Genomic DNA, 12,769 nt, shown 5'->3' on the forward strand with positions numbered 1-12,769 from the left:
TTAGCCTTTCCAGTGGAATGTGTGAGAGTGAAAAATACATTATTCTAGCATTGAGTGCCTGTTTTGTTTGGGCTGCATTATACTCTGTCTTAATTTCATTGAAAATAGGTATAAACAAAAATAGAAAGACACAAAAAACAAGAAAACAGGCTGTAAGAATTTAATTTCTAGACTACAGATATGGGCAAGGTACCATCAGAAAATATTTTCCTATAATTTAGGAACTACTTCAACTATTTTAAAGCTACACAAAAAATTAAAATTCTCCTATTTGCACGACTGTTCAATGCATTTACTGACATGTTTCATAGAACTTATTTTGAGAACATAAATTTTCTAGCAGACTTCACTCCCATTTTTCTTAAATATGTCATTCAACCAAATCAGTATGACAGGAGAGTGTGCTCTACCCAAATTATTGCTTAAAAGATGCTAAACTGGACCACCTGCATCTCTAGCTCCTTCAAGTGAATGGTAGCAAGTGCTTACAATATGGTTTTTCTGCCATTGATCTCTGCTGATGGAAGCCAAATTTCCTCCTCCCTAGTCTAAGCCCAAAGAAACACTATGTCTGAAATGCTGTTAAATTCTACCTAATTCAGTTATTGAATTACCTTGCTTTTATTTTTAACAAATAACATTACTATCTTTTTAAAAATATAAATTTAAAAAAGTAATTCATAGAAAAAGAAAATCCTTTGTTATAAAAAGTGAAAGTAATATATCTACATGTTTAGAAACTTCAAACATTACAGAAAGTTATAAACTAAAAAGCAAAAGCCTCCTTCCCTATATCCCCACTTTCTCTATCCAAAGGCAATCACTCTTAATGGTTTCTTTAATTCTTCCCAGAAAATATTTTATATATTTATGAACACTGAGCATCTTTTTCTTGCTCTTTTCACTTAATTCTATCAATTAAAAATTGTTCCATATCAACACACAAGTTGACCTTATTCTTTTTAACAGGATATTATGTTTGATTATATAGATAGGTCAAAATATATTTAACCGCTATGATATTTATTACTGAAAATTTGCTTGTTTCCACATTTTTATCTATTACAAAACAGTACTACAAAAAATATCCTCCACAAATACCTTGATAAATCTTTGTGATTATGTCCGTAAGGTCTATTTCTATTTCATGTTACTATTACACCAAGCGGAGCAGGGGTTAGGATGTTGCAACCCAAATTAGGACAGAGAACTTTGATCTGCAAGGATGATTCTGTGATAGAGCTGAAACACTGTAGGTACGAATGCAGGCAAACTAATTTTATTTTATTTGAGGCAAACTAATTTTAAGCACTGGAAAGAAAAACCTGGATCTGGACCTAGCTGAAGTGGACACCTGTCAGGTCTTTGGGGATAAAAGTCAGCTCTGGATGTACTTAACCGTCAACCGGAGTCTGAAGATGCATAAAGAGTCAGTGCTACCAGGAGGACTCCAGGAACACCCAGAGCAACTGAATGAGCTACATCAGTCCCTTTGGGATTCCATACCAAGAGCACATAGATGTGATATATAGGGCTGGGCGTCATGGGGCAGGAGGAGAAGATTTAATGTTAAATCAAATTTTTTTGGGGGGGAGGCATTTTTAATGAATTGATAGAATGATAGCAACTGGGAGTGACTCTAAGACCCCTTATTACTTATGAGTAATACACTTATTACTTACTCAAAGTCAGAGTGCCTGCCTGGCTTTTGATCCAGGGGGAAGAAGGGCTACTCCAGCTGAACATATTTCAAAAGAAAATGGGAGGAACAAAATGTGGTGTATCCATACAAAGGAATATGATTCATCTACACAAAGGAAGATCTGCCACCTGCTACAGCATGGATGAACCATGAAAACTTTACGCTAAGTGAAATAAGCCAGACGCAAAAGGACAAACATTCTGATTCCACTTATTGTGAACCATCTAGAGTAAGTGAATTCGTAGAGACAGAAAGCAGATTAGAGATTACCAGGGACTTGGAGGGGGATGGGGGTTCATTTACTGCCTAAGGAGTACAGAGTTTCTGTTTGGGGTGATGAAAAGTTTTGGAAATAGACAGAGGTGATGGTTATACAACATTACGAATGTTTTTAATGCCACTGAATTGTATATTTACAAATGGTTATAAAGGGTAAATTTTATGTTACTATATATTTTAGCACAATAAGAATTAGTATAAAAAAGGTAAAATGAAAGAACAAAGAACACTGCTTTGATGATCATCACCTCATAATTCTGAGTGCAAATTTCACCATGAAAGATGAAGCGAGAACCAGAAAGTGTAACGAAGCAACTGGAACGAACGATATCAGATCCCTGAGGCCATCTCTAAGGACAGCGTGGAGGGAAATCGAGAAACCCCAGTGCACAGGAAGGAATGATGGCGGCCAGGCCCTAGATCAGTATGTCAGAGAACTAACTCCTGCAGGGGCCGCTGTCCACGAGAGCCCGTAAAGAGAAAAGAACTGGAGGTGAATCAGAAAGAGGAGGGCATTATGTGTCTCTGTGAGGCTTCTACCACCAGATGATAGGAGCCTGAGAAACAGCGGGGGGTAAAAAATAATTAGCAAAATGAGGCGAAGCATAACTCTTTGTCCCCAAAATCTACCGATGGCCTCTGGGAAGGCCAGGGGAGAGAGGCCCACCATGCAGAAGGCCAGGGAGGGGAACTCTGTCCGGCCACCTTGTGAGAGCGGCCCAAGTCCCCCATTGTTGTGACTGCTCTTATCAGTGTGCTGAAGCCATTCTTGGCTGCACAGAAAACGAGAACAAAACCCCAACGCCCACAATTCCTTCCGTCATTATCATATTGTCCTACGCAGTTAACGTTTTATGAGACTGACACATGTTAACACCTACTATGTGAAAATAATTTATTAACCATAGTATGACTTATCCTACGAAGTTTAAAAATCTTCATGTCCATTGAATAGGAATCACTTGGAAATAGTGATCACCCAGAATCATAACATTTCCTCCTCTCATCTCTATGCATCTTATACCCATAGAATTATATAGGAATAGCTGCTTAAGAAAACAAAAAGGTTTCACTATAAAAATATGCAGTGTCAAAAATACATCCACAACAAATATGGCATACAATTTTTTGTCTAAATTACACTATGTTAGTTCACTCCAAAGAGGACAATGTTGTAGGTCTAAGGTTCTCATCCTTTGAGCTCATTAGCTCATTGTGACTGTGGTGTGCTTGCTACTCAGCACCGTCCATTTAAAAAATAAAGTAAATGCTTTCATTCCTAAGTTGTTCCATGAAACACCTATCCTATAAAATGCACCGCACAAAAGGCAGTTCCAGCTCTAAAAAGCTTAGGAAATGCTATTTGTGGTATTCTCCTTGTTCAGGCAAAACGCATGTTTGCATATTGAAAGATTCAAGTGTTATGGAAAAAAAACCCTCTGTTTAACCTAGCTTCACACATGTTTCCAAGTTGTTTGATGCTGGACCTCTGCCCAGCCGCTCTGCCTCCACTCCAACTTTCCTCCCAGTAACATCCTTGGAACTTATGCTGAATGAGCCTCATTTTGGAAAACGCTGTTCTATGTTTTTGTACTTAGGACATTGCTTTAATTTTCTTCTTAACCAGAATGGAAGAGGTCAAAGTGTTTGTATGTGAGACACAGGAAACTCGAGTTTGTGAAAACTCCTGTTTGGGTGATAGTCTAGTCTTTCTTTAGACTCATGCAGTCCATTAGAACTTTCTGTGGTGATGATGATACCATGCTCTCCCTGCACTGTCTAGTCCAGCAGCAGGAAACCACATGTGGCCATTGAGTACTTGCAGTGTGGCTAATGTGACTGAGAAAACAAATTTTAAATTTTATTTAATTTTAATTTAAATAGCCATTTTTGGTTGGTGGCTACCATACTGGACAGCAGAGCCCTAGACTGAGGTGAGAGCAGGATCAAAAGAAATGCATAGAAACTATGTTATCTTCAGTAGAAGTCTGTTTTCTAGAATATTCTGAGCTCTCTGGTAGCTTGTAGGGCTAAAGAAGGCTTCTCCATTCCATTTGCCACAAAATTGATTTCCTAACATTATTCAATGAGATGGAGCTTACCATTTTGAAAGAGTATAATTATTCCAGATTTCCCTTTATTTTAACCAAAAAAAAAAAAAATAGCTAAAGACACATGGAATGGTCAGTGGCTTGTGTTGGATTAGAAAATATGTATTTCTATTTCAAACAACAGAACACTTTCTAGGAATATTTGCCAACTGATAAATGTTTTCCAGGGGAATGGTATGCAGAACTTGTTTGTACATTTGTGAACAATTTCTTTAATTAAAATAAATACTCTCCAAAGCTTTCTATCTTTGCACTCCAAGCTGTCTCTCACATGGAAAGTCTAGCAATGCCTGTTTCCAATCTGCACACGAGCCAATCTTAGAGTTTAAATTAGAGTTTTGGACACATGTCAAATAAACATGGGATGCATATTTTTGACATTTCGTAACATTAACTTTCTTTTAAAAATACTTTTTGATAAAGAACATCTTGTATATAAGAGAATAATGTGTCAAAATGATATGATACCACTCTCCATGTGTTGCACGGGCCAGGTGGTTGAGGCAAGTGAGGTATGATCACAGCCGGCACTTCATGCTTACAAACTCACATTTAGGCACAGAGAAAAATACCTGGCCTTTCTGGTGTCTCCTTGAAAGCATCATAATATAAACCACATATATTTGGAGTCTAGATTTTACTGTCTAGACTTCTCTTTAAAAAGGGAGACCTCAATATAGTTTTCAAAATTCTTCACGTAATTTAATTTGGTATTTTTATAAAATTAAACTATCCTTAAAGTATAGGAAAAGCAACCATTTTATTTTCCCTTTTATTATTAAATATCAATCATCTGCTTGCTTTTTATTTCTGAGCTCCACGTGTTGAAAAAAAGACTCCCCATCTATTAATGTTTTTTTTTGTTGTTGTTATTATGTTCACTGTATCATACTTAAAGGGTCTATCCAACAAGAAAATCTAACAATTGTAAATATCTATGACCCCAACATGGGAGCAGCCAACTACATAAGCCAACTATTAACCAAAATAAAGAATCATATTGATAATAATAATACATTAATAGTAGGAGGCCTCAACACTCCACTCTCAGCAATGGACAGATCATCTAAGCAGAAGATCAACAAAGAAACAAGAGCTTTGAATGACACATTGGACCAGATGGACTTTGTAGATATATACAGAATATTCCACCCTAAAACAACAGAATACTCATTCGTCTCGAGTGCACATGGAACTTTCTCCAGAATAGACCACATACTGGGTCACAAATCAGGTCTCAACCAACACCAAAAGATTGAGATTATTCCCTGCATGCAGACCACAATGGTTTGAAACTGGAACTCAATCACAAGAAAAAGTTTGGAAGGAATTCAAACACTTGGAAGTTAAAGAGCATCCTGCTAAAGAATGATTGGGTCAAGCAGGAAATTAAAGAAGAACAAGCAATTCATGGAAACCAATGAGAATGAAAACACATCGGTCCAAAACCTATGGAATACTGCAAAGGTGGTCCTAAGGGGGAAATACATAGCCATCTAAGCCTCTGTCAAAAAAGTAGAAAAATCCCAAATGCACAAGCTAACCTTACACCTAAAGGAGCTGGAGAAAGAACAGCAAATAAAACCTAAACCAAGCAGGAGAAGAGAAATAATAAAGATTAGAGCAGAGATCAATGAAATAAAAACCAGAAAAACAGTAGACCAGATCAACAAAACTAGGAGCTTGTTCTTTGAAAGAATTAATAAGATTGATAAACCTCTGGCCAGACTTACCCAAAAGAAAAGAGAAAGGACCCAAATTAATAAAATCATGAATGAAAGGGGAGAGATCATGACTAACACCACAGAAATAGAAACAATTACTAGAAATTATTACCAGCAACTATATGTCAACAAATTAAGTTTTTAACTCAGTATCTGATCTTTGAGTGGAAGACTAGGTATCTCCATTTGCCTTTGTTGACTCCTTTCCTATATAACAACTGAAAATGAAGCTTGAACCCTGATCTAAGTACAATCTTCAACAATAGAGTAATGCTACTGTTACAAGTAGTTGAAAATCATCATTTTCAACAAAAATTTCTTTGCACGTATCAGCTCATACCCCTACTTGTGCAGATCTAGATTTCGGTTTGATGGAGCCTTTCCGTCTTTAATTAAGCCCTATAATATTTGAGGCCCTCTTCAAAGAAAATGCAAGAAGACAAACTTGGTAAAAACAAGGGGTCTGTGCAAGTGGGGAGCCCAAGATGAATGCTTCATTAGCGCCATGAGAAACCTGCAGCAACACGGCACTCTCCATTAAAGGAAGGAGTGTCTACCAGGCGCCTGAAGAAATTCTTATTTCCTTAACAAATGGTCAGTAATATGATTTTTTTTTAAATCTGGTTTTTTTTTTTTTTTTTGGATTTTTTCTCCTGGATTTCTAATTTAAAACAGGAAACTCTTCATCTAATTCCCAGTATTATCCTAGATAAGAAATTCTTTCTCAGACATGTAATATCCTGAAGCAACACCAAATAAGATAATGATGTTTTATTTAGAGAAAACTCACAAGGCTGATTGCCTTAGCTTTCTGTATTCCCAGGTCAGTGAGTATTAATGTATTCCATACTTTGTTGCTGTTTTCCAGTATTAAACAGGTCAACATTTTACACTGGAGTCATAAAAGTTAGTGAGATAGTTCTGATGAATAGCAATAAGCCAGAGTAAAAAATAATGCATAACATGAATTCCTGAGGAAATCAATTAATATTTTTATAAGCAGTAGTAAAAATATGATCAAGGGTTAGCAGAGAGTGAGGTCAGGCTATTTGATCCCCAAATATATTCTTTGTTGAGTTCCATCAATCAATGTAAAAATATTCTGTTCTGTGTCAAAACCGAAATCTCAGTGCCCCCAAGACTAAGACATTTTATATATCAGGATGTACAAAATTCTAGTTTGGCTGTGTAGCCTTTGACAGGGGACATAAACTGTAATTCCTGCAGTACTTTTAGGTTCCTAATTGACTTTTATGGATCCCTGAACTTAGTTCTGAATTACGTATTATGTGTGCAAGTAAAACACTGTATATTGTGAATTTCTTGGTGAGGTTCTTGTAAGCAATTCTAATACTGGGGTAAATGATGATTAATATTTGAAAATAAAAGTGCTAGTGTATCCATCCATCCATCCATCCATCCATCCATCCATCCATCCATCCATCCCCAATGAATGGTGAACTCCAAATACATGGAGTTACTGAGGACAATAATGTCAAAATTAAGGATGGGAATATAAAGGCATGAAACAAGTGTAACACTTCAACTTGAATCCTGGTACGTGGGACTTAAGCTCAAATAATTCTTTATAATGGTAATAAATTTGCTGGAACCATCCACATCTACCAGGCCTTTCTGAGATGGACTGACATTATCATTTAAATAGAAATCCTTGTCTTCATGTATGAGCTAATGTGCACTGCTCTCCAGGTAACAGTTAAGCCTAGTGATACAGCAGAGCACGGGATCCGGTAGTCTGATTTTCCAGTGGACAGTACTATATGTTTGAATAAGAGAGTCATAAATACAATCAAAGCACTTATTTTAAGAAGCCAAAGACAGTCAAAATACTGAAATCTGTTTCTTCAGATGGAAACCACATACAACAGGAATCATGGGTGTATGAAGGACCATCTAGGCATGTAGCGGTGAGCTGACTGACTGGAAGACAACACACGCAGCTGTGGCTCAGCTCTGAGAGTGGGCATCCATGGGCACATCACAATACACCTCTAAGGCCTAGTTTTCTAACATCAAGCATTTCTTGGATACCCAGATAATAAGAGTTGCACTTTTTGAATCTGTTCGTAGTTGAGAAAAAATTAAGCCCAAGTAGACTCACAGATATCTTACACTAAACTTGTAAACTACAACCTGAGAACCACTGAGGTTAGTGAGATCTAGAATGTCGTCACATCTGAGACTCTATGATTCTTCCATAGCTTTGTTATCAATGACTTTCCTTGAATATTGTGTAGGATGAGGTGCTTTCTACTTCCTGAGGCAGCCCATTTTGCTGTTGGTTGTCCATGGTATAAGGGCAAATGCTAAGCAGAGATTCATCGTTCTCTAACTTCTACTTATTGGGCCCTGTTCTCGCTGGACAACATGAACTAACCATGATTTCTACCACACAACAGCTTTCTATTGCCACCCTTAAGTCCAGAAAAGATTGGCAGCTTACAAGAATGAACAAATCATAGCAGAACTGTATACATCAGAAAAAAGGGAAGAGAAAGAAGGAAAAAAGTGAAGCTAGAAAATAAGTTTCAAAATCTGTTGTAATAATGGTCTATTTATATGTGATAGCTAGCACACAATTGTGGCTCTAGGTTACTGACGAGTCACCTTTCAGAGGGACACCTTATTAGTTGCACAATTTAAAATGTTCTCAAGGACAACATTCCTCAGGACAAGCCTAAGTGCTCCCATTGCAAAGATCAGCCTGGAAGAGCTACCATGTTATCTCATAGAAAAGTCCATTGGGATGTCCTGAACTGCACGCATCAAATTTCCTGTATAATGACCACAATGTAAATGAATGACATTTTGTCAAAGTACTAGGTAGGAGAAGCAATTCTTTGAAGGGTTAAAATACTGACGCCTCGATACCTAATTCCCTGCTATTGATCTAGCTTGATTCTAGAATATTTGAAGGAGAGGATCAAATGATTATCCTGAACAGAAGGATTTTTATTTTTTTTGAATACTGGGTTTTTTAAGCAAGCTTTTGATAAGCATTGATTAAACTTTTCATTAAACAGTAAATAAATCCACATTGTATGCCAGGTACTGTTCTAAACATTTTACATTTATAATCTCATTTCATTGTCATAATGGTCTTATATGGGGTTGCTATAATATACCCTATTTTAGAGATGAGGAGACTGAGGCACAGAAAGATTAAGACCACTAGTAGTTGATGGAGCCAGGATTTGAACTTAAGGCATCCAACCCAATCTCCTTTTTCACCACTATAGAATCCCAAAACCATGTTAGTTGGGTTAACAGTCTTTTGTGAAAGTTGAGGATTTGAAGGAAAAGGGCAATGATGAGGTCAATTTATCTCTGTTGAGAAGCCAAAGCAATGGGGATTGATATAAGCCTCAACAAGAGTATGGGGCCTGGGGCCAAAAGGCAGGGAGAGAAAGGAAAGCATCAAATTAAGCGAATACTTTAGAAAATCATTTCTCTATTCTTTCTCCAAGTTCTTCAAATGGTAAACTGTGGTGGGTCAGAATAGGTTCATGAATTCTTTAAGATGGAGCCTAACTACCTTCTCTTAGAGGGTGGGCTGGATCATGCAGGTCAGTTCTAACGAATGAAGTGAAGTGGAAGGGATGGTGTACATCCTTGGAGATCAGGTTATGCAGGCCTTGTGGCCCTCTCTTTGCTCTCTCTTAGATCATGTGCTCTATGTAAGTTAGCTACCATCCTTGGGACAAATACCCTAAGAAGAGGGCCATGTGATTTGGAACTGTGGCCTTCGGCCAAAAGCCAGTGAGGAACTGAGCTTTTTTTTTTTTTTGGCCTAAAATCATGTGAATGAGCCATTTTGGAAGTGGATCTTCCAGCCCCAGTCAAGCCTTCAGATAACTGAAGCAACCCGGCTTGACAGCGGCGTCATGAGAGACCCTGAGCCAGAGTCAGGGCCACTCAGCTAAGTTACCTATGGACTCCTGACACCCATTCTGTGGGATAATAAATGTTTATTAATTAAATGGTTAACATTTGGGGTGATTTGTTATGCAGTAATAGAGAAGTAACACAGAAACTGACGAGAACACCGTCGAAAACAACAAAAACGAACAAATGAAAATAAAATAAAACTCATCATTTAGAATTTCAAAAGGACAAAGAAACATCCTGAAGACCACTCTCCTCATTTAGGTAAGGTTTGCCCCCAAAGTCTTTAACCCAAAGGTATGAAAGTCATTCAATTCATTCCTAAAGTAATTTTCCAGGATTTGGAGCTTAAGTGTGTACATAACTTACTTACAATGTCACATTGAATGAAAAAAGGAAGACACAGCTGTTCAAAACTTAAAATTATATAAAACCCTCCAAGTTCTTTAAAGCAAGGTGAACAACGGAATGCAGAAGATGGGCCAAAGAAACTCTTCTTCTCATAAAGAAAGTTAAGACCTTAAAGTCCAGCTTTAGAGAATGGAACAACAGTGGGCAATTAGCAGGCAGAAGCATACAATTTAGTCATTAGTTAAAAACTACTGTAACTCATTTTAAAAGAAAACATTCCCCAGCATTCTGATCTCCCAGAGTTTGGCAGCTGGCTTAGGCCACACACAATCAGTGCAGATTATACAATACAACTTTAGTAAGCCTAAACAAGCTTCAGTAAACCTAAAGCTAGCAAACATGACTTGTGTTTCCATTCTAACGTAAGTCGTGATTATTAATCCATAGGCATTTTTTTCTGAGTAGGCATCACGGTATCTCATGGCTTTTCAACGTCCACTTCCTCTACTATGGCTCAGCCCAGGACTTTGCAGCCCCACAGATAGCTTCACTGAGGACAACAGACGCAAACTTAGGCAAAGGTGACTTACAGCTCTCAGCCAAAAATTAGGCCCTGGCAATAAGCCTTTGCCAACAACACTCCTTCTACAAAGCTCCTCATGAAGTTGCAATTTTAAAAGAAATGTTTTCCCATCAAAATTCAATAGCGTTTTATAGGCACATACACTTTCTTCCTTTTCTGGCCTGTGTGAAATCTAATATCAGGATTATTAGCCATTTGTCATTTCAACCTATAATTTAGCAAGCCTTTTTGTGTTTGAGTTATGCTTTCCTCACACCTTCCCTGTCAGCTTGCAGCCATACATTCATTCAAGAAGCTGTCTGGGTCATATTGGTTGACCTCTTAGAACAAAGAGTTTCCATGTTTCTTATTCTGCTTCCCTAAGAGGCACCATTAGTTCTGCTCATCTCTATTTAAAATGATTTTTATGACAGAATAACATTTCAAGTTTTCCATATTAATCTTCATTTTATTTCTTGAAATACTTAGGCAAATAATTCTGTTAAGACATCACTGATGGGAAATTCTCTTTCTCCTTTACTCTGTCTACTTAAAGCCAACTCTGAAAAATAATAAATTTTTTCTCTGAATCAGCTGAGCACTGGAAAAGAAAAAAGTCTGGTCTAGTAATTCACGACATCTTAGAGAAAACACTGTGACAAACAATTAAAGCAGAAACTCTTAATATGACCTTTTCCTCCCCATCGGTGAATATATATTCATATCTGGGATCCTAGATCAGAATTTAAAAGTTTCTTTTTTTTTTCTTTTTTAAAGATTTTATTTTTAAGTAATCTCTACACCCAATGTGGAGCTCGAATTCACAGCCCCGAGATCAAGAGTCTAATACTCTTCTGACGGAGCTAGCCAGGTACCCCTAAAGGTCTATTTTGTTATACGTCAGTTGAAAGATGTCTGAGTGCAAAGGGAAAATGAAAATAAAACAAATTTATAACCGTTGCCAATTTGCTAAAAACAAACACACACACAATGAACACCCAGAGGTGTAGGTGGTACTCACCCCACAGCCCAGACCGCTGCCCCCTTCACAAGTGACCTTCATCACGCCGGGCTCGGGAAGCAGCCCCGCTCCACAGCCGGGGCTGGGGCACAGCACACCCCCCATCTGTAGCACATACTCTTCAGCGCCATATTGCTGGTATCGGTTATACTGTAAAAAAACCAAAACCAAAACCAAAACTCAACATGAGTTTTTAAAAGTGATAATACTAAGATGTGCTGTTTTAGCCAAAATGTTAATAGTTCATGGTGTGTGGATTTTCTTGTTCATCTGTTCTAGTAAAAAAACCAAAGAGGATGGGGTGGGGTGGATGAGGTATAATCTAACATAAAGAAAACCTGCCCAATTGCAATTGGCAGAACAGGTAACTTCGTATTTCTAGGAAATTGGTCCTAAATTTTCCCCCCAAAGTTTGTTCTTTTAATATTACTACAATCAACTGCATTTAACAGTCTTATTTCATACGAATTTTAGGAACACAGCTATATTTTAAGTTATGGCATCATTATCAAGCTCATCAAGTAGTAATTTTCATGCCTCTCTTCAGGAGTCTATGGGCTTTTAAAACTATTTTGAAGATAGTCCTGATATTCCACCCTGTGCTAATTGTGGGCAGCCCACATGATATCTGAGCATATCTGAGCAATGCTGAGCATATTCAGCTAGATGAAGAAGAGATTCATGTTTTCCTTTCATCATTATTCTCTTTCTTAAAGCATGTTTCTTTTATCTCTGACTTCATTACGCCGTTGCGTGGCTCAACGCCCTCCGTTGTTTCCCCAGCCTGCAGAATAAAACTACACAGTGCAGTGTCCAGCATCTTCCTGTTACAGCCCTGTTATTGTTCACCTCGTGTTATTTGATCATATTCACTTCTAAAATCAGATCAAGTCAAGGGAATTTGCTCAACTGTGAATTAATTTATGCAACATTCGGTGACAGTCTACTGTGTAGGTGTCAGACCCGACCGTGGGCGATACAGCAGTGAACAAAACAGACACCTCTGCTCTCATCCACCTGCCCATAACAATAATGCTGAAAGGTTATATTTCAGTGGGAAGGAGAATAAAAACCAGAGAAGCAGCACATTTTGGAGACGATGGGGACTATAAT

At 37.7% G+C, this 12,769-nt stretch overlaps 1 protein-coding gene across 4 annotated transcripts in view; it reads right to left on the reverse strand.

Annotated features, from left to right (window-relative positions):
- PRKN (parkin RBR E3 ubiquitin protein ligase) overlaps nucleotides 1-12,769 on the reverse strand; it is a 1,287,790-nt gene that overhangs the window by 187,154 nt on the left and 1,087,867 nt on the right. For all 4 annotated transcript variants that reach the window (XM_064598332.1, XM_045865856.3, XM_045865855.1 and 1 more), the window contains exon 9: nucleotides 11,657-11,806. In XM_064598332.1, coding sequence (XP_064454402.1) covers nucleotides 11,657-11,806 — 150 coding nt within the window. The remainder of the gene's footprint in view (nucleotides 1-11,656; nucleotides 11,807-12,769) is intronic.

The sequence above is a fragment of the Mirounga angustirostris genome, unplaced genomic scaffold (genome assembly GCF_029215605.1).
Source record: "Mirounga angustirostris isolate CCGP_5_RB_7025 unplaced genomic scaffold, mMirAng1.0.hap1 SCAF_8, whole genome shotgun sequence".
In the NCBI taxonomy this organism is placed as follows: domain Eukaryota; kingdom Metazoa; phylum Chordata; class Mammalia; order Carnivora; family Phocidae; genus Mirounga; species Mirounga angustirostris.